The sequence below is a fragment of the Rattus norvegicus genome, chromosome 3 (assembly GCF_036323735.1).
Source record: "Rattus norvegicus strain BN/NHsdMcwi chromosome 3, GRCr8, whole genome shotgun sequence".
Classification (NCBI taxonomy): domain Eukaryota; kingdom Metazoa; phylum Chordata; class Mammalia; order Rodentia; family Muridae; genus Rattus; species Rattus norvegicus.
In genome coordinates this window covers 161993145-162015043 of record NC_086021.1, presented here as the reverse complement: position 1 = coordinate 162015043, position 21899 = coordinate 161993145, and the positions used below count along the sequence as shown (strand labels likewise).

At 51.0% G+C, this 21899-nt stretch overlaps 1 protein-coding gene across 7 annotated transcripts; it reads right to left on the bottom strand.

Moving 5' to 3' along the window:
* Positions 1 to 5671: 5671 nt before the first annotated feature.
* Positions 5672 to 21327, bottom strand: Ccm2l (CCM2 like scaffold protein). Of its 7 annotated transcripts, XM_039106864.2 has the most exons (11): positions 21201 to 21327; positions 19279 to 19446; positions 16704 to 16787; positions 16423 to 16606; positions 15314 to 15768; positions 12586 to 12721; positions 10457 to 10520; positions 8288 to 8417; positions 7346 to 7484; positions 6181 to 6504; positions 5672 to 5845 (listed from the first exon to the last, which is right to left on the bottom strand). In XM_039106864.2, exons 1-10 carry the CDS (start codon positions 21228 to 21230, stop codon positions 6200 to 6202), a joined length of 1695 nt encoding a protein of 564 aa, XP_038962792.1. In that variant the 5' UTR covers positions 21231 to 21327; the 3' UTR covers positions 5672 to 5845; positions 6181 to 6199. The 7 variants fall into 7 exon arrangements, 5 of the variants coding, with proteins under 5 accessions (XP_038962792.1, XP_038962791.1, XP_038962793.1 ...); XM_039106863.2 differs by having other exon boundaries at positions 5672 to 6504; XM_039106865.2 differs by lacking the exon at positions 21201 to 21327 and adding an exon at positions 21142 to 21163 and having other exon boundaries at positions 5672 to 6504.
* Between the last annotated feature and the right edge of the window lie 572 nt (positions 21328 to 21899).

The window sequence follows — 21899 nt, the reverse complement described above, 5'->3', positions numbered from 1 at the left end:
CACAACCACAGCCTCAAAAATCAATCATCAAACATTCTGAACTTTGCCAGTCACACAGCTGACAGATGGATTCCCCGGCTAATGCCGATTTTTGACCTCTTTCTTCAGGAGTGACGTAGAACTACCTCACCACAAGCTTCAGGGCCACTCCAGTTTTGCTTTCTGCAGAAATATGACACCGGCTTTTCTGTTAGGGTCTTATATGTTTGCAGATCTCTTTATTCATTAAAGGCTCCACCCCTTGGTCTATATGGAGAGCCTGAGAGACTAATTTTCTTTTGAAACAGGTGTGCTTTAGACAAAAGTGTCTGTCAGTCACAACATTGTCTGCCAGTCACATCAGTCTACAGAGTAGTGTGAGAACCTGCAAAGGGGAGAGGGAGGAGGGATGTGGGGAGGTGTGTGGGGATGGAGGAGGGGTGTGGAGAGGAAGGAGGGGTGTGAGGAGGGAGGAGGGTTGTGGGGGGCAGAAGGGGCATCAGGCACTTGCCAGCTTTGCACACGATGGCTGTGTCTGGTGCTGAAGATTATGCGCTCATTATGACAGAGCTAGCAAGACAAGGCAGGCTGGCCTGGCTTTATAGCCTCGGTTTGCCCTGTATCTGAGCCACCCTAGGGAGGATGGGAATATAAGAGCGGGGTCACCCAAATCTGTACCCCCAGCCTAGATGAAGAGTAGTTGGACCCAGAATTTCCAAGGAACTTCATTTAACAGTAGAGCCAGGCCAGATGTGGGTCACACCTGTAATCCCAGAACTGGAGAGGCAGAGCTGAGGGTTCGATACCAGCCTGGCAGGTATTGAAATCTTGGCTTAACACAACGAAAATGGAAACCCAATAATGTCAACTCCTAGTCTGTCTATTCCAAGAAGCCAGTGTCTTCGTGCTAGGAAGTTCTTTCTTTCCTCTCTGAATGGACTCACTCCTCTCTTCTCTTACCTGTCTGAGATCATCCTACCTCCTGGCCCTTGCTCCAACCTCTGCCCCGCCCCTACTCGCCTCTGCAGCAGCTCCTGGCCTGCCCCTGCGGGGCTCCTTAGTCTTCACACTTCTCTGGTTTCCGGGTCTATAAGCTCTACCCACTCTGATCTCACCCCACACTCCCTTGCTCCTCCAGCAATGCTAGCATCTGCATTTACCACATTTATTGAACACCTACTGCGTGTACTCGGTCTGTCAATTTTTGAGCTAGGTCTCACTATGTAGCTCTGGCTGGCCTTGAACTTAAGACCCAAAGAGCCCAGCTACATAGTGAGGTCTATGTTGTGCAAACCTCACAAGGCTCCATAATTGTGAAGTGTTGCTATCTACATCTTACAGATTAGGATCTCAAGGCCCAGAAACATTTAAGGGGTTACCCAACTTTACCCAACTAGCAGAGGATGGTTTTGGGATTCAGAACTGTTCAGTCTGACCGTAGTGCCCACGTCGGACTAATTGTCATGCTTCTGCCTCTATTCATGCCAAGGTCCCAGCCTGGAGGCCTTTTCTTCTCCATTGTCCCCTTGATGCAAGCCTTGTTTGTTCTAGAAGCCTTGCTTATACATCACCTCTGATTCAGAGTCCCTTCCAGATTCCCCAGAACGAGGAAACTTGGTAATGTCATTCATCACCGGCGTCGTCGTCATCATCATCATCATCAACAACAACGGGCTCCATAGCCCAGGCTGGCTTCAAATTCGTGACCCTTCTACACCACCAGCCTCTCAGATGCTGGTTACTTACAATAATGTGTCATCTCACCCAGTTTATGTTGAGACCTCGCCCTCAGACTACATGTCCCACCCCACCCCTTACATCCTCCCCCCACCCTCCCACACCCACTCACACCCACTCACATCTACCCACACCCACCCTCCCACACCTACTTACCCATCCTCCCATACCCATTCACACCCACCCAGCCATACCCACCCACCTTCCCACACCCACCCACCACTCCCACACCCACCCTCCCACACCCACTCACACCCACCCACCTTCCCACACCCACCCACCACTCCCACACCCACCCTCCCACACCCACTCACACCCACCCACCTTCCCACACCCACCCACCACTCCCACACCCACCCTCCCACACCCACTCACACCTACCTTCCCACACCCACCCACCACTCCCACACCCACCCTCCCACACCCACTCACACCCACCCACCTTCCCACACCCACCCACCACTCCCACACCCACCCTCCCACACCCACTCACACCCACCCACCTTCCCACACCCACCCACCACTCCCACACCCACCCTCCCACACCCACTCACACCCACCCACCCTCTCATACCCACTCATACCCACTCACACCCCCCACATTCGTTCCCACTCTCTCCCACCCACACTCACCCAAACCCACCCACCCACACCCAGCAGTTGCGTTGGTAGGAAATGTGCTGTCTCCTCTCATGTCTAGCACAAAATGGGGCACAGAGTGGGTGTTCTCTAGATGCTTGAGGATCGGGATGGCAGGGGCCTCATCCCCGTCCCAGTTGGAAATTCCCAGACTCCTAGGAGTCTCTAGCTGGAAAGAAGCAGAGGAAGAGGAGGAGGAAGTTGTAGGAGAGGTCTCCACTAGGGGACAGTTTCACTAAGGTTGCCACACGTCTTCTACCAACTTGGGTCAAACTCCCCAGAGGAGCCAGCTGGGGATAAAGTTCCACATTTGCACGATCCCCAGAGGTCTTTTGGAGGCAGCTATCCTACCCTAGGGGACTTCCCCCTCTTTCGATGCCAGGAACTGAACCATGATAGGAAGTGACCCAGGCAGGATGTCTGTTACCCCAGCCAGGCCCAAAGGACCTCTGGCAGCAAGTGGTCACATCACTTTGTTACTATGATCGTTCTAGGGCAAGTACGAACTTCCCTGACTGTGAGGGAAATTGCCCCATTCTCAGGACTATGGGGCAAGTACCATCCTCGTACCCTTCACATCCCTGCCATGGTATCCTGGCTACGACTGTGAACAAGAACAGAGTTCTTACAAGCCCAAGGCCTTTAGAGAGACTGCCTCCCTCAGCAACTCCCTGAGACCCCTAAGGCCTCAGGTCCCAGTGTGACCTAACATTGCCACATCCCTTAGGGTAGACGCAAGGCAGGACGGAGGCTGAAAAGAAGAACTCTGGTAAGTTCACATTGCAGATCACTGTGCAACATGGCTTCCTGACTTCCCCTCCTTGAGAGCCAGGCTGCTCACTCACAAGCTGAGGAAAGACACCGGATAACATCAGAAGTAGTGCGTGAGCTCAGTAGAATGAGCAAATTAGTTCAACAGAGGCACCAGGGAAGAGCTGCTCTCCATATGAGTTCCCGGAATCTTCTGCTAACATTCGTCCATTCGTTCTTGTTGGCAGAGTAAACTTTGGGCCCCACCTCCATCCTCTTGAGTCAGGAACTCTGGGTATCTGGCTCAACAGTCTGTTCTAGCAAACCTTCCTGGAGGCTCCGGCTCACATTAAAGTTTGTCAATCGATGCTAGAAGCTTAACAGATGGGCAGCATATTGGGAGAAGGTATGTGGAACACCAACATCAAACAAGCGAGTTGTATCTAAAACGTGATTACTATTCTTGCAACACGGGAACCCCGACGGAAGTGAGCAAACAGTCCAAAGGAGCAGCTCCTACGTAGCAGGGGAAGCCCAAGGTCCAATACACACAGGAGGAGGCTCCAGATCCCAGGGTGACGCTGGAAAGTACTTAGGAGAGTGCTTACCAGGAATTCATGATGTGCAGCATTCCACAAGCCAGGCATGCAGCAGCACTCGTCTTTAATCATAGAACGTAGGAGGATCAGAAGTTTGAAAGCAGCCTGGGTTACACGTGACAGTATCGAAACAACAACAACAACAGAGATCTCACGATTAACACAGAATTGCAAGAATGCAAGGTATATGTGTATTTGTCTGGTGTGCGTGTGCGTGTGCCTCTTTGTGTTTGAGACCAAGTCCTGCTCAGTTGCCAAACCCAAACTGATGGCCTTGACTACAGACAGGCTTTATAGAAACCGCTGAATGCGTGAGACAACAGCATTGCTTGAAAGCCACAGATCCGCCATTTCAGAAGGGGTTTGTGAAATTTAAAACACACGTATCTGGGATCTACTAATTCCACTCTTGGCAGAGCCCAAAGGAATCTTCATGTGGGTCCAGAAGGGCCAGTGACAAAGGTGTTTATCCCAGCAGTGTTTGTGGTGAGAAAGATGAAACAAGGTGGGTGTCCATCATCGGGATCGGATGAATAGAGGGAATGCTGGCGGCTGTTGAATGCATTGAGCTAGGTTTCCCCGCATGGGGAAGACCCATATGGTTGGGTCCTCAAAATGTTACAGACTGATTGGGCATGGTGCAGCACATCTGTAATCAAGCACTCAAGAGGCTGAGGCAGGAGGATCTTGAGTTGTCTGCCTTGGCTATATAACAAGATGCTCGCATCAAAAACAAGAATAAAGCATGATATCACACCCCTGACCACCCCAATGGCAAAATGCCGAATGTTATGAAAGGGAAAAGAAGAATTAGAACCCATTCCAATACCACTACGCTGTGTTCGTGGGCACATGGCATTGCATAGGATGTGTGTGTGTGTGTGTGTGTGTGTGTGTGTGTGTGTACACGCAGGGTTGCACACATGTGGAGGTCAGAGGTTAGTCTTCTTAGATCTCTGTGTACCTTATCTGTTAAGATACAATCTCTCTTTTTTAAATCAAAATTATTTTTAACGCATGTGCCTATGCATGTGCAGAGTGGTGTTGATGCCACCGTGTTCATGTGCGGAGGTCAGAGGACAGCTCTGTGAGATGGTTTTCTCCTCCCACCTTTATATGGGTTCTGGGGCTTGAATTCAGGTGACCAGGCACATCAGCAAATGCCTTACAAGCTGAGTCATCTTATGGGCTGAGGGTCCCTCACTCACACTTACTGCTTGTTAGCTGGCCCCTCTCTCTGAACCCTGCTCTCAGCTGGGACTACAGACATGTGACCACACTGGATTTTCACATGGGTGGTGGGGAACCGAACTCAGGCCACCATGCTTGAGTGGTAGGTACTCTACCCACTGTGCAGCCCAGCATTGTGTACAGAGACGATTTTTTTTTTTTTTGGCATGTTGGAGCTAGGGGTTGTGGTGTGGAGTAGAATCTGTGGACAAACAAGGAATGAAGCAGAACATCCGGAGAACCTCGCATGGACCAGTGACGGGGGTTGAGAGTGGTGCGGGGGTTGGGAGTGGGGTGGGGGTGAGAACAGTTATCTGCCACCGTCCCAGTGGGAATCTGGAACTCTAAGTCTCAGTGATCACTCGATTTGAAAATGTTTGACCGAGGAAGGCTTAGCAAGGTTTTGCAGACACATTTGATCTCTTCTAGAGGCCTCTGTCCTCCTCTCAAGGTTCACTGTCCTCACTGAGGCTGTGCCAAGGACTGGTCTCATCTTGACCTCCAGAGCTTACAACTCTGCCTGCACAGCTCTTTGATTAGCCCCAGGCTGTCTGTCTGCAGAGGCCTGAGTGCATTTTGTTTGGGGGTTTGGGCACAGAGCCAGGCTATAAGACCACTGTGAAGGCCAGTCCTGTTTCTTCTTCTCAAGCTGTGAACTCCTCTAGTCTTCATAACACCTCATTCCACACACCGCTCCCAGGAACAACAGGCACATTGAATCAGAAAAACATTCCAAGTGGAGAGAAACAGCATTTATTGAGCACCTACAGCATGCCAGGCCCAACCCTAATGTCTTGCCCTCCATTCATCCCGATGACCACTTGTGAGCTGGGTGGAGCTGAAATTATCCTAGAGATGTGGAGATGAGTGTCGATATCCAAGGACCTGGCGTTGTCTCATATTTCCATTCCCTTAAAAACAAACAAACAAACACACCCCCCCATGTCTCTTCAGTCTCTCAGCCTGTAAAATTGAAGAGAGGTCTCTAGGTTCTGGAAATGTTTCTGGTTTGGGGTTGGGCAGGGTTGCAGAAAGTGGGGCGTGAATTAGATATCTTTTCTGTCGGCCAGTAGGTGGAGCGATTCTTTAGCTTGAAGAACACTCTAGAGTCTGGCTCTCCCGCCCTCTACAGGATTTTCTTGGTATTGCAAGGACTGAAGCCCTGTGAACCCATTTGCAGGGAAAAGAAGCCCCAAGGCACGGATGGGAACCCAGGAGTCTAGGAACCCTGGGGATGGTGTCATACGGGCAAGTGTGCCGCGGAGCTACAGGTAGTTGTCTTCAACCTGGTCGCCCCCGCTTGGGGAGACATCCTCGTAGACGTCGTCATCGTCCGGGGCCAGTGCCTCGATGTCATGCGTGATGTCAGTCAGCAGCTGGTGGAAGGTCTGCTCCTCCGGCCTCTGGGCCGCCCCGTCATAACTGCGCACGGCAGACGCAGACGTGGAGCTCATGCTGCGCTTGATGCGGCCGAAGCTGTCAGTGAGGATTCCACCCTCGCGGATACCCATGCTCTCCAGGAAGCCCTCGAAGTAGCCGATGTCCTGATCTGGGATGAAGGGCCGCATCCCTAGAGGACACAGGGCAAAGTGACTCCAGCATCCAGCCAGATTGCTATGGAATGCCCTCTCTGGAAGTCCGAGTTCAAATCCTGTCTCTGCCGGGATAGCTTTACCCAAAATTTTTTACCTCTCAAAACAGCAGATGACACAAGACTCCTCATGTGTTTGCTAGCTTAATATATTCTTAGGGATATACTCCCAGTTACTGGCTATACAACCTTAGTTAAATAACTACTCAAACCTCACCTTCGTCACCTGTACAACGGATCTTCCGTACCTGATTTGGTGAAAATGTAATCAGTTACTTTCCACGACGTGCCCCATAAACATCAGATTTACTTGCGTCCCTTTCTGGACCTTTGACTTCTTTACTTTGCTACTTTGAGTCTCAGTCTCTTCACTTCCAAATGGTGACGAGATAGCAATATTTACTTCTCAGGCATGGGGATAGTCTGTGAGGTCATGCTTGGCTCATGATAACTGCCAAACATGCTCCTGTGTGATCAATATTATTCCTACGGTGCTCAGTAACCCTCTTCACTAGCTGTGTGACTCCAGACAAGTCGCTTTGCCTCTCTGAGGCTAAGATAGGCTGTGTGTGTGTGTGTGTGTGTGTGTGTGTGTGTGTGTGTGTGTGTGTGTTGATCACATCCTGACCTGCTTTGCTACCCTAGGGCTAGGCTCATCCAGCTGTTTGCTGGCAATTCCTCTCCCTTTCCTTCACTCTTTCTTCCTCTCCTTCTCAGGTCCAGGTTCTCTAAGTCTTGGGCCTTAGGGGCTCAAAGAGCAAAGCGCTCCCAGGTGGTGTCTGGCTGGGGATGCCTGGAGCCAAGGCAGAGTGGGGCTTACCAATAAGAAGGAACTTCCGTCGGTCCCCATAGAGTTTCTGCAGGCCTGCACAGTAGTCCTGGATAGGCAGCCCCAGGCGATAGTCTCGTAGCAGCATCGCAAACTGCTGGATCTCAGGAGGACCCAGCTTACTTCGCAGCTGTGGGAGTAAGGGACACCCTTGGAAACCAGATCCAGATTGCAACAACGCCTGGCTTCTGCTAAATATGCTGAGGTTCTCTCTGGCAGCCTGTCAGGCCCAGCCCATCTGCAAAATCTTCCACTGCCCACTGAGGTGGGTGGGGACATCTGGTCTTTGCATCTAGGAATGGTGTAGTGGTTTGTGTATGCTTGGCCCAAGGAGTGGCACTGTTAGAAGGTGTGGCCCTGTTGGAGTAGGTAGCCCTGTTGGAGTAGGTGTGTCACTATGGGTGCAGGCTTTAAGACCCTCACCCTAGCTGCCTGGAAGCCAGTATTCTGCTAGCAGCCTTCAGATGAAGATGTAGAACTCTCAGCTCCTCCTGCACCATGCCTGCTTGGATCCTGCCATGTTCCTGCCTTGATGATAATGGACTGACCTCTGAATCTGGAATCAGTCCTAATTAAATGTTGTCCTTATTCGAGTTGCCTTGGTCATGGTGTGTCTTCACAGCAGTAACACTCTAAGATAAATGGGATATGGGTCCCACTTCCTGAGCCCCAATCCTTTGGTGACCTCCTCTGAGGTGGCAGGAGGTCATTATCTCCCTGACCCTTGCTTTCCTTCTCTGCACTTGGGGTAAGGAGGGAGCCTCCTTCTTGAGGTTGTTGAAGAGATGAAAGACAGGGGAGGTGCTTGGAGCCTTCAGTGCAGGCTGACACCAGCCACGGCTTCTCTAAGCTCCTAATCACACCTCCTTCCCTGGCCTCTGAGCTCTCACATAAGATTCTTGTTGCAGAGCTCTGCTGTCTGTGCATGCTCACCGTGACCATGTAATCCTGTAGCTGCTCAAAGGCCCAGCTGCTGTGGTCGATACTGCTACAGTGGGAGCTGTGGAAGGACGGTGTGGACGCGCCACTGTAACATGCCTCAAATGTGTCCTGGGAGCCATTGCTGCAGAGAAAAGGGGAAAGTAGCCTCACCAACCTCTGTTGCTTTCCCTAGGTTAGGCTGAAGGTGGTTGGGCTTATATACCAGTGCTCAAGGCTCATCAAAGTCCAGCAACCTCTCAAGCCCCCTCCTGCTCTCGGCACTCCTGTCACCCTTCCTTATCCCTCCCTGAGCCTTTGCACAGGCTGTTCCCTCTGCCTGGACTTCTCTCCTCCATTGCCTCTCTCACATCTAGTGTCACAGCCACAGGACCACTACCTGGTTATTCTGAATTCTTGATGTTCTCTCTGCCTGGAATGACCAGTCCCTTTTATCACCAGCTCAACTGTCATCAGTTCTGGGAAGCCCCTCTGGCTCCTAGGTAAGGTAGAGTCCCCTTCTGACTCTTACATACCCTGGGAAGCTTCTTTTCACGGTAGTATCCATCACTGCTGGATGCCACCTGTGCTGAACTGTGCGGCCTTTCCTTTCTCCTTGTTGAATTCTTTTTATAAATTAGGCTGCCTGGCTCATCGTGGAGGGTTTCGTTTTTGAGGGTCTCACATATCCTAGAATGGCCTTAAACTCTTTATGTAGTGAAGGTTAGCCTTGAACTTTTGATCCTGCTTTTAACCTCCCAAGTGCTGGAGTGGTGGTTTTGAACCACCAAGCCAGGCTAATGCAGTGACAGGGGTTGGAATCAAAGCCTCTCATATCCTAGGCAAACACTCTCTCATCTCTGGTTCAGTCCCACCCAGCATAGGAAATTCTCATTGTTAACTCCTTTTAAAATAAGATGACCACACTGGGCTTGGGCTTTGAACTTTTGACACTCTGGCTTCCACCTCCAGAAGGCTGGGACCACAGACCTAGCAAGGGTGTAGACTCCTGAGCTCACATGCCAGCCTGCTTGTGCTTGCAGGCCAGGTCTATGGCGTTTACTGTGTTTGACCCTTGGGTTGCTAAACTTTGTTTCCCTAGTCTTCAGCTTCTCCATCTGTAAAATGAGATGATGAAGATTGGTGTCACTGTGAAAATGACAGGATCATATGTAAGGCACTTCAGGCTATAGACCCCACATAACAGATAACTAGCCACATAGCAGCTAACAAAAGCCAATGACGTGCATTACAGCGTGCGTGTGTGTGTGCGCGCGCGCGCGCACACACACACACAAAAGCGCACACACACACAAACACACAAGCACACACACACAAGCACACACACAAACACACAAGCATACACACACAAGCATACACACAAACACACACACAAACACACACATAAGCACACACACAAACACACACACATGCACACACACAAACACACAAGCACACACACAAACACACACACACAAACACACACAAACACACAAGCACACACACACAAACACACACACAAACACACAAGCACACACACAAACACACACACACAAACACACACACAAACACACACAAACACACAAGCACACACACACACACAAACACACACACACACACACACACACACACGCACACACACATGTGCTTCAGGGATGGAACCCAGGGCTTTTCACATAGTGAGCTTGCCTGGTGATACTGTGGTATTCCCTGGTCCCTATCCTCTCTAAACTATTTCAAGAGGCCATTGGTGTGCTCTTGAATGGTTGAAGCTACAGCTTGGACCACGAGGTCACTCTGAGGATGGTGAAGGGGAAGCTGTGACTGAAAGAGAGGCCCAGGGTGAATAGGACCAGGAGGCCCCAAACTCTGGTTGTATTTTGCATAAGAAGACAAGAAAACCAATCCTGTCTTTGTAAACCTACCTTCCCCGGGATTTCCTATTATACCAACAGAGCTTTTAGCATTAGCTGTGACTTTGGATTCTGTAGACCACTGAACCTGGGAGGCTTGAAGACCTCTGTGGTCCCAGGTCTCTAGGTCTCCCAGGGTTTAGCCTGGAGCTCTGTCTACCTCCCAGACTCAATACAAATCATGGTTGGGTCCCTGGGCCCCATGCGCTGTAGAGGAGCCGGGTGGGGGTGGGGAGGGAAAGCTGGCATCACAGACAAAGCTGGTACTCACAAGGAACTGCAGCAGCTCAAGTCGGCATCATAGGCAAATGTCCCATCGGTGCGGCAGCTCTCACCTGGGACCAGTAGGAAGAACTGTCAGAGATGATGTGCAGGCACCAATAGGCTTCCTGAACCCCTGACATTGGCAGCACCCTGGGATCTGGTTCTTGCCCAGCCCTGATACGTAGCTAACCTCAGGCAACTGTCATCCCCAATCCTTGCTGTCCCCAGTGCCCAGGTCCATAGTGTCTTCCTATCTGATGGGACACGGGGAATGACAAATGAGAGGCAGTGGGAGAGTGTTGATAAATGTGTGTCTAGACGAGACAGTGCAGACAATGCTGCAGAGAGCAAGTCAGTCAGCAGCTTGAAAGGAAAGCAACGTTATTTATGGAGAATGTGGCTCCTCCCCAGCCTGGTCCCTCACCTGTCTGGGCAGGGCCTTCTCATGTCAGCTCAGTGGGGGTCACTCTGTCACTCTGACTTCTCAGAGGCAAGTTCCTCATTACAGGTTCCCATAACACTGTGGTTAGACATTTATCACTGTGACTACTTATTCTATGCACGTCGCAGGAAGGCAAGACTGTGCCTCAGTTTGCCTACCGTCAAGATACCTTACAGATTATAACTGGGCCTGAGAAATAAAAACTCAGTCGACATTGGTTGAATGAACGAGTTCTCTCATTTGGTTGCTTAGCATCCTGGGAACCAAACAGTCACCAGCAGAGGCTTCCCAACAGGCACAGCTCCTGCGGGTAGCAGAGTCACGACAAGGCCAGTGCCACAGCTGCTGGAGCTGTGCAAACAGAGACCACTCCATAGCAGGCTGTGGAGGAGGGAATTCACACAATGGCTGTCTTTGAGGGTAGCACACAGAGAGAGCGCTGCAGACAGAAGCTTTGGAATTAGACACACTGGGTTTGGATTCTGCCTCTGACCTACCAACCTTGTGGCCTGTGACTATTTATTGACTACTCTGAGTCTCAATGCTTATTATCTGTAAAACTGGATTCACAGGGCCTCGGAGAGGCCTTTTTTCTCTGTGTAGCCCTGGCTCAACTGGAACTTGGAGTGGATCAGGCTGGTACTGATCTCTGAGATCTTTCTGCCTCTGTTGCCCATGTGCTGAGATGAAAGATGTGTGTCACCACCATGCTTAGATCTTTTTTCTTTTTTAAATTTCAGGTTTCGGGGCTGGAGAAATGGCTCAGTGGTTAAGAGCACTGACTGTTCTTCCAGAGGTCCTGAGTTCAAGTCCTAGCAACCACATGGTGGCTCACAACCATCTGTAATGGGATCCAATGCCCTCTTCTGGTGTGTCTGAACAGCTACAGTTTATTTACATATAATAAATAGAGCTTTAAAAAAAATAAAGATCAGGTTTCTGCATTGCAGCTCGGCTGACCTTAAACTCGGATCCTTCTGCCTCAGTGTCTCAAAAGCTCGGGACTATTAGCTAATGTGCTCAGGATGGCATTTGCATATGCCATGATGCCCGTGGGGAGGTCGGAGGAAAACTTTTGAAAACTCAAAAGTTTCTCCTTCCACCCTGTGAGTCTTGAGGACTGAGCTCAAGTTGTCAAGATTAGCAGCAGGCACCTTTCCCCGCTGAGCCATCTCACCAGCCCGGGGACTGAGCAGTTTCCATTTATCTGAAGGCTACCTCTCCAGCATCTGTGGAGTGCCTGTTCCTGTGCTAAGTGAACAAGACAGGTAGGACGCCATAAAGTCTCGAGAAGACTTGACACTTCGCTATTGTGCTTGGCACACAAGGCACTCAATAAATGCCCCTGTTAGTCTCACTTTAATTCCAACCCTTGATTGCATACATGGACTAATCTGGAAATGTCAGCCCTAGGAATCTCCCGGGGTGAGGTGGCTCAGTTAGCCAACAGTACAGTTGCTGAACTTTGCAAAGCAGGGACGCCCAAAACAAGAGAGAAGTTCAAGTGCCTAAGTTCAAACTCATCCCAAACTTGACAACGTGGTCATCTCTGAAGAGGTCATCAAGAAGATGACACTCTGTCAAGTGGACCCCTAGAACCAGGGTCCACCTCAGAACCCCTAAAGGCCTCCATCAGCCCTGACTATCAGGACATCCAGCCTCTCCCGGTGCTTTATGGGAGTTTGGATACTCACTGCAGCTGGAGAGCCATGGCCGCTTTGGTGTGGGTCTGTAGTGGTAGCCAGCCCGGTCTACACACTCGATGCTCTGGTCGCCGTAGATGATCTGGAAGACTTGACAGATGAGTGCACAGGATTCCTCAGCAGCATCCTGGTCCAGGGGCAGGAAGAGAACTCGGGCTCTTACCTATCCCCAGGGCACTCCTGCCTCCTCAGATGCAGTGAGAGCCTGTGCTGACACGTACACCTTAAGCCAACTTCAAAGACATGTCCCCTCAAAATTATATGGCTCCTCTCTTGTTCTTATGACCCTTTTACAGAATCTAGAGGCAGCTCAAACTCCTCTACCATGAAAGTACATTCCAGGTCTCCGGGGATTCATGGCCTACCATGGAATTCATCTAGCCTAAAGGCTCATTTAACTAAATGTATAGGCACAGACCCTGAAGCCCAGTGTGGAGACCAGAGCGGTAGGAGAAGGAACACTTCAAAGAATCAGAATTGTAGGCTCAGTGCTGTTACTGCTACTGGGCACAGGGTATGGCTGTGGGTTGCCCCATGCCCAACGCAATTGTGGGAGCAAAGCAATAATAGTGTCCCTGGTAGGAGGAAGAGGGCCCGAGGCAAAGCTTCGGAGGTTGCACATTTGAGGAGGAATCCGCCTCTTCAAGCAAGAGACACAGGAAGCAGTCATTGATTGATAAAGGCCACGCTTATGAAGATCCTGACTTTTGGCACCTCTAAAAATCCTAAGGTAAATGTTAAGCTGTAACTCAGGATGGGTATCTGTGGTCATTGCAGGTACTACGGTTTAAACCAGGATCAGACCTTACTATAACCCTAGAGTAGACAGGTCAGAGAGGATCCTTGTTTTATGGTTGAGTGCTCCGAGGCTTAATGGAGTTGTGTGACTTGTTTGGACTCACAGGCCCAAGGCATCAGCTAATGCTGGTATTGGGGGGTTTAACTCTGACCACTGTGTGTGGGATCACTGTACCTCGGACAGAAGCTTAGACACTTGGAAAGCAACTCATTTACTTATTCATTCTCCCACCAGGCCAGGACCGGAGCCTTAAACCCACAGCTGAGTGGGATAGGCGAGGCCCTGTCTGGTTTGCAGGCCCCTGGATCTATCGACTGTTTCTTCTCCTTGCTTCAGTTTAAACAATACAAACTAACTTTTCCTGTTGAAACAGGGTCTCTTCCTCCACCCCCTGTCACATAACCCACTCACCTCCTACCAGAGCCAGCCTGAACCATGTGATCCTAGCTTTCCTGCTCACCTGTATGCCCCTTCCCATTTCCTCATTGCCCTAATAAAGTTTCCAGGATGAGGCTGTGTTGGATGAGGCAGGGAAGTACAGAATGGAAGGAAGGACTGAGCCAGTGGGGTGGGGGATGGCAACGTTATCCCAGGGAGAGATGTTGGAGCTGGGTATGGACAGGGAACGGTGTGGGCATAGGGTTTGAATATACTTAAAAATTAGGCCAGTGGATTTATTGACAGAGTAGATTGAAAGAGAGAGAGACACACACACATATAAGAGACAGAGATAGAGAGAGACAGACAGAGAAGAGAGACAGACAGACCAAGGACCACTGCAAGGTTTCAGCCTGAGCCACCAAGGATGGAGCTGCCATTCAATGAAATGTGCACACAAAGACGCTTCGTGTTTGAGAGGAGCTTGGGGGCTCAGCTTGTAACAAATGCATTCATAATGACAAACAGACCCTGGAAAAGACAGGAGGAGTAAAGATTTGGTTAGAGGTGTTCTCTGGATTTTAGAAGGCAGCAGAGTAGAAATCACCCAGAAACAAGTGTGGATAAATCTCCTAGAAACAAGGAGAAAAGATTGAGGATAACTCCTGACCCACCCCGACTCTAAGAGGCTGGAAGGGAAGGAGGTACCAGCTTCTAAGAAGGAGCTCAGGGTAAGAGAGGGGGTCAGGATAGGAGAGCTGGCTGGTATCTCAGGCAGGGGTTGTGAGCCACTGAGCTGCATTTCCTGGGATTGTCCACCTCTCTCTGTAGACAGACACACTCATTACTCAGAGAGAGCCCTGGAAGCTGGTGCAGAGGAATGCCAGGAAGGTTTAAGGCTTGAAAGCGCCGGCTAGACTGGGTACTCCTTAGGAGACCACACCAAACTCATCTCCTCACCCACAGCACCTAGCCCAATGTGGAGCACATAGCTGCCACTCAATAAATGCCATCAAGCCAGGCATGGTGGTGTGGGCCTTTAATCTCAGTACTAAGGGGGCAGAGGCAGATGGATCACTGAGTTGGAAGCCAGCTTGGTCTACAGAGTTCCAGGACAGCCACGACTACACAGAGGAACCCTATCTAGAAAGACTACAACAAAAACAACTATATTATCATGATCAAGTGAGCGAGAGCAAGGGTGAATGCCGACAGGAAATGACAGGTAGGACAGGCAAGAATAATTCAAAGCTTCTGCTTTGGGTGGCTACATTAGTCACCAAGAGAAAAAGGCTTTGAACTTCCTGGGTTCGAATCTTGAAGCCACCTACTTTCCGCAGGACAAAATTTTAGTTACCTAAACTTTGAGCCTGCTTCCTTTTCTAAGGAATGGGAATAGATGTCATATTCGCCCTAGGGGCTGCTGTGGGGATTAAGTGTTAATGTTGTCCCCTGTCTGTCTAGGGTCGGCGCTTCACCGGTGGTGTGATTAGTGCGATAGTGACTGTCACGGAGGTGATGCCAACACTGCCTGGTGCTCACCCTGTTTGCTACAGCCAGGATGACCAAGTTGCAATAGGCGTCGGGGCTGTGGTTTTGGGGATCCAGAGGGTTGGGGCCGGGGTGGCGTCGCTCCCAGCTGCCGCCGACGCCGCCACTCGCCTGCCGCCTCTCCCAGCTGCCACCCGGCTTGCCCGCGCCCCCGCCCGCGTGCCGCCGCTCCCAGCTGCCGCTGAACGTCTGTCGCCGCTCCCAGCTGCCCGACGCCCTCGCTCCTGCGCGCTGCCGCTCCAGGCTGCCGCCGCCTCCGGCCGCCCGTGCCTCCGCGCCCGCGCCCCCGCCCCACGCCATGCGCCAGTCCAGGCTGCAGATGGTGTGCCGTCGCTCGGCTGTGCCCACCCGTCGTTTTTCGGGCGCGGCGCCCGGAGGGCCTGGATCGCGACCCGAACTTCCCGGGCTGCCGTCCATGCCCGCGGGCACCGGGTCCACGCCCAGACCTAGGGAAGGACCGGGCTTGTGGGGTTCAGCAGCAGGAAATCGCGGCTTTTCGGGGCCACCCGGAGGGCTACTTCATAGTTCTGAGGTTTTCTGAGCTAAGGCCCGGCCCAGCACTAAGCTCCCCGGCGGTTTGGCTGCCTCTGCGACCTGGGTACTACTCCAGGCCTATGACTCCGCCTCCAACCTTGGCTCCGCCCCAGACCTCTAGGTGGCAGCCACAAAGTCTCCACCCTCCCCAATACACCCTAATGCCCTTCTCCTCAAACTGGCTTTCCGAATTGGGGGTGTTAGTCAACTTGTCCCCTTTCTCTGTACCCTTCATTTGAACGGTGACTTTGGTCAAGCATCCCACCTTCCAGTACGACTTTCCCTGCTATCTTCAGTCCCACCTCCTGATTGCTGACCTGCCACAAAACTCGACTCCTCCCCTAACCAGAGCGCCCCCTACCGTCAGATCAGAGTCAAGCGATTATGTTTTTCAACCACCTCCTCTGGTCTTGCCTGTGGTTTCTTCTGCCTGCCCTTAGTCTTAGAATTGTGCGCTCGAGTTTTCTGTCGTCCCTTTCCCAGCCTCGGATCCCTTCCCTGGTGCCCTCAAGCAATGGTCGCAGCACTGCAGGTTGGCCTCCCACCCTGTCTTCCCCGCACCGCACCAGTCTTAAGTACTAGCAGATGCAGAGCGTCGTCCTGCAGGTAGGAGGCAGCAGCAATCTCATGCGTGGGGATGCGCAGGATGAGCTCCTCGTTGTCCCGCCAGGTAAGCAGCAGGCAGCGTGCAGACAGGCTCAGGATGCTGTCCTGCTCCGGCGTGGTCTTCAGCGGCAACTCCTTCAGCTGCTGCGGGGTGAGTCGGATCACCTGAGTCCCGGGGAATTCGGGGTAGGAGGTGGGAAAGGGAAAGAGACCCTACCCTCCTCCCTTCCCAGGACCTTACCCTGGCGGTGTCCAGCAGCTGCAGGAGCTCATCTCGGCTGGAGGGGTTCAGTGAGGAAGTCACCCAGGTGAGGTGACCCAGGAACTGGATAGAAATGGAAGATTCTCATCTCCGAGTTAATGCAGGATAGGCCGAAATACTCAAATTAATAATAACCTGTATGGTGGTTGATTTTGGTTGTCAACTTGCCAAAGCCAAGCAGCTGGCACACTGGTGAAAGGTTCTCTTGATTGAATGATCCTATGAAGTGAACGACCAGTCTTAAATCTGGGCCACACCTTCTGGTGGCCGCCCACTTAGAGGGGTGTGGAAGAAGGAAACTTTCACTTTTCACCTGCTTCCCCCCCACCCCACACCCCAGTCTTACCGGCAAATTCATCTGTTCTGCTGCCGAGGCTACAATTAGATCCCAATTCTTCAGGATTTCCTGAAGACCAGCTAAGACATTTAGTCTCATAGGCTGAATAACTACCAGATTCTTGGCTTTTCTGTTAGAAGACAGCCTATGTTGGACTGGCTGGACCACAGCCTCTGGGCCCCTCCATCAGTCATCAGTGCTGTTCCCCAAAAGAACCCTGTCTAATACACTAATGCAACCTGATAACAACTTTTGTTGAACTCGGGGCCAACTCTAAGCATATATGTATACATGTATATATTTCCCCATTCACTCACATTTGCTTTAAGGATTAAAAGGCTCAGCCTGGTATAGTTAACTAAAGAGCCTGGCCCAGAATGATAGCTAGAAAGGGTAAGGCTGGGCGGGTTGTAGTGGAGCATGCTTGGAATCCAGCGGGTGGGAGGTGGAAGCAGGACATTTAAAGAGTCCAGGGTCAGCCATGGGAGTGGCGGTGGTGTCCATGAACTCCTTGAATCTCAGCACGCAGGAGGCAGAGGCAGGCAAGTTTGAGAGGCCAGCTTGGTCTACAGAGTCAGTTCCAGGTCAGCTAGGGCCATACAGAGAAGCCCTGTCTTGAAAAAACAAAGAGTCCAAGGCTACATGGTGAGTTCAAGACCTCCCTGGGCTACATCAGGCTCTCGTGAGGTCGCTTGAATGCGTGTGCCCACGTTTCCAAAGTTAGCTGACACACGCTAACACATGACCATCTCACTTTTTAGGGAAGCAAAAGTCACTAACACAGTGCTTCCCTCCCCCGCCCCACTGTCATGTTAAAGGTCAGATTTCAAGCCTCTTTGCATGCTAGGCCAGACTCTATCATTGTGTGTGTGTGTGTGTGTGTGTGTGTGTGTGTGTGTGTGTGTGTGTGTGTATGTTCCTGTGAGTGAGTGCAGGCCTATGCCACCTGTGTGGCAGTCAGGGGATGAGCTCCTGCCTTCGCCTGAGCCAGAGCTTCTTGTTTGTACTCCCCTGCCAGACTCAGGCTCCTGAGCTTCCAGGGCTTCTCCACCTCCCATGTCCACACTGTGGGTTTTCAGGACCATGGTGCATGCTTTGCATGTGCTTGGGGGAAAGGAACTCTGGCGCTCAAATTTGCCAGCAAGCACTTTATCCATCGAATCATTCCCTCTCCACGCCTGTCCCAGGTCAGGAGCTACTATGAAATCTTGAAGGGACCCTGGGAGTTTCCTTGCTTAGTGCCTCTCCCCACCCCACGCATTATTAATCCTTTTAACAACCTCGTTGCAGATTAAATGGAAAGAAGCATTGAATTAATACATCATTTTCTTAAAAAAAAGATTCTCAGTCAATATATGGGCTCCCATGTATTCTTAGTTATAACAGCATTATCGTTTAAATGTTATTCAGCATGAGAATTAACTTTTTATTGCTTTAATCGCAGGATCCTGGGTGAATCTCACCACTTACATCTTTTTATCCTGTAAACTTTCAGCCCTTGGTTTTTAAACATATTCTTTTCCTAGCTTTTCTTTATTTATAGAGTTGCCAGATAAAATACAAGATGTCAGTTAAACAACAGTTTTCTTCTCAGGATTTTTTTTTTTTTTTTTTGGTACCTATTTAGTTCTGTTTAACATTTGGAGCATGTTTGTGCTAGAGGAATAATCCCTGCTCATCTGCAATTCAAATTTGCCGAAGTAGCCTGTTCATTACCTTAATCCTACTCCACACCAATCTTCGGCTAATGGAGACCTGCTAACCTACCCAAAGCTCCTTCACAGTGCTTCTAAAATGGAAGCTTTTGAGTAGTAGGAGTCCATCTTACGGCTGTCTCCACCCTCCACGCCCCCAGACCTGCCTCCAGTGCTGGATGTGCAGCCTGGGGCCTCCAGAATGCCGGGCGAGCGCTTTACCACCAAGCCACACGCCCAGCCTTGCTCTTGGACACTGAATAAGCAGGGAGTCTGCAGACAAAAATCCCATGAGTAGGTTGAGCTTCTGGGAACACAGCACAGTTTCCCACTCAGTCTCCTGTGGGGGTGGGTTCTGAGCCCCATGTTGGGACAGAAACTCCCACGGGGGCTCAGCGGGTGGGTGACACCTGCCGAGGATGTGCAGCCCGAGGCAGTGAGGCTTCCTTCATGTACCACAGGGTGTGGCGGAGCTTGGTGTCCCTCCAAGCCCACCTGCCTACCCCCTTTGTCCCGTGCTCACCTTGACCTCTTTCTCCAGGTAGTCACACAGCAGGATGTGGGGGTCGATGAGGTAGTCAGGGGGATAAAGAGGCATAGAGTGCAGGGGCCTGCGGCTGACATTGCTTTTGAAGGCGGCCTGGCGTGCAGCCTTCGGGAACACCAGCCTTCGGATGGGGGACACGAAGCCCTGGTGGAAAAAGGAAAGTCCCAATAACTACAGCACTGACTTTGTGAGCTCAGTTTACTCCCCCAACCTAAGTTAATCTTCCGAAAAAACTTCCAGAGGAGCAGCCTGTGTCCCCCCCCCCCAACCCTCCCACCCTCCACCCCCCGCACCCCCACCCCACCCTCATTCCCACCCCCACCCCCGTCTCAAATGGAGAAGCAAAAAAAAGCTCCAGACTGACAGTTGGAAAGAACACCAGGAGATGGGGCATTCCTGTCCCCAAACCTGCATTTTAAGTACCTAGGGAGGGTGAGGCTCCTGCCAGCCAGATTCGAAGAATGGCCAAGGCCCAGGGCTAAGTGGAGGAGGCCTGGGCGATATTAAGCTATCGCCTGTTTGTGAGTTAGAAATACTCAATAAATAAATGTAAGTATAACCCAGAGACACCAATATAAAACACCCAGGATGGATGAAGGGAATTTGAGAGAAGTGCTTTCCCGGATCCCATCCTAGACCTATGGAATATGAAGCCCCGGGGGCAGCAACCGAGCGGCTCCCCTCCCTAGTGGCATTCTAGAACAACGTTGCAGTCTCAAAGCGAACCATAAATTCTGGTGGCAGGCGTGGCATGCTGCTTGGCTTCGCTGAAAGACAGGCACAAACAGGAGGGGCTGTCACCTAGGAACACATCTACCAAATGGACCTCACTGGGTGAATTCTGGTACAGGAGGTTGAGGCAGGAGACTTGCGGTGAGTTTGAGGCCAGCCTGAGCTACATAGTGGGTTTTCAAGATCAGCCTGGGTTACATGGTTAGACCTCGTCTCCTAAATAAATACATAGAGAGTATGTGCATGTTGGCCCCAGTGATTCGCACGGGGCAAATGTTTGTGTGTCAGTACTGGGGATTTTATCCAGAGTTGTATGAATAAATAAATAATAAAACCTCTGAGCTTTATGCCGCTGGCCTTCTTTGCACTTAAAATTCTTATTATCAGTTTGCAATCAAACCTGGGATCTAGCATGCTTGATAGCATTCTGCCAAGGACTGAACCCCCCGGTCCACTTACAATTTTGAGGCAGGTTCTCAGTAGATTATCTGCATTAACTTTAAACTTGTAATCCTCCTGCCTCAGACTCCAGAATAGCTGGGATTACAGGCCTGTGCCACCATTCTGGCCTCATGTGAGTACCTCGGAAAACGTTCTGAACCCTGTTTCTTGGGCGAAGAGAGCTCCATGTGGATGAGGGTGCGGTGGGAGTTGGGAATCGGGAAAGCTTCTGAAATTCAGAAAAGGGGGAAGGTGGAGAGAGGACTTGGGATGGCTTAATCGAGGTCCGTTTTTTGCACAAGGATGGGGAGGGCAGGTGTAGCTTGGGAGACAGCAGGCAGGGAACAGGTGGGAGGTCCCAGGCTGGATGGGCAATCTGTCAACCTATAATCACCTTGGCTGGGTGAGCAGGGAGGGAAGGTGTCTGCTGGGTGTCTGTCTGTCCCTTTCCCCCAGAGGCTGCAGGAAGCTACTACCAGAATGTCCAGGAAGCAGATTTCCCAGGAAGAGCCTGTCGGTCTCTCAGCACAAGTATGACAGAGGCCACTAATACTGAAGCTTAGACCGGAGCCCAGATGTCTGGCTGTCAGGGACAGAAAGAAACTTCCTTCCAAAAGAGAAGGAAGCCCCCTTCCCGGTGCGGTCTGCTAACTCCATGTCACTCACCTCTCTACTCCACCTTCAGAGACATTTCTCAAGCCTGGCCCTCTCAAACTCCCACCTACCTTCTTCCCTTTCTTGGCTTCATATTCCATGGTGAAACTGCTCCTCGGCTCCTGCCTCCCTCCTCTCTGCCCCCTCCCGACCCCCCTCCATTTCCTTTGTTCTTTTTCCTGCCCGGTCGGTCGGAAACTCCACCAGTACCCGAGTTCCTGCCCCTCCCATCTGATGGTGGGGGTGGGGGTAAATGGAGAACAGTGCCTTGGAACCCTGCAAAAGGGTGGGAGCCAACATGGCGTCCAAGGGGCTTGGCACTTGGAGCAGACGGGGGAAGAATCCCCACCCCCCCGTTGGAGATCACATTTGGGCCATTCCCTATGTCTGTCACCAACTTTGTTGGATAACTTTTGGCAAGGTAAGACAGTCAAAGCCTCTTTCAAAGCCTGCTGCCTGTTTCTTGGTACACACCAGGAGAAACCCCAGCTTTTCTCTGAGAAATGAATGAGAGGGTAGGTGGAAAGTGCTCCACACTATGTCCAGGCAAGTTGAGATAATAATAGTAACAGTAATAGTAACACTAATAGCAATAATAATAGTAATAAATAAATAAATAAATAATAAATTATTACTTTTCAGAGAGTGGTATATGGGGGGGTCTCTTGGACTGGCTGCCAGCTACTTAGTCAATCACTTGTGCCTCAGTTTCCACATTCAGCCTGACTTCATAGCAAATTGACCAGGGTTAAATACACTTAAAAGAGCTC

Bases quoted from the DNA above. Each gene is read 5' to 3' on its own strand.
- Ccm2l (XM_039106863.2), bottom strand. From the start codon at position 21,230: ATGGAATATGAAGCCAAGAAAGGGAAGAAG. The intron at 12,722-15,313 runs GTGAGCACCAGG...CCCCTGGACCAG, and splicing joins TCCTGGCTGTAGCAAACAGG to GATGCTGCTGAGGAATCCTG. The intron at 10,521-12,585 runs GTGAGTATCCAA...TACTGGTCCCAG, and splicing joins GCCATGGCTCTCCAGCTGCA to GTGAGAGCTGCCGCACCGAT.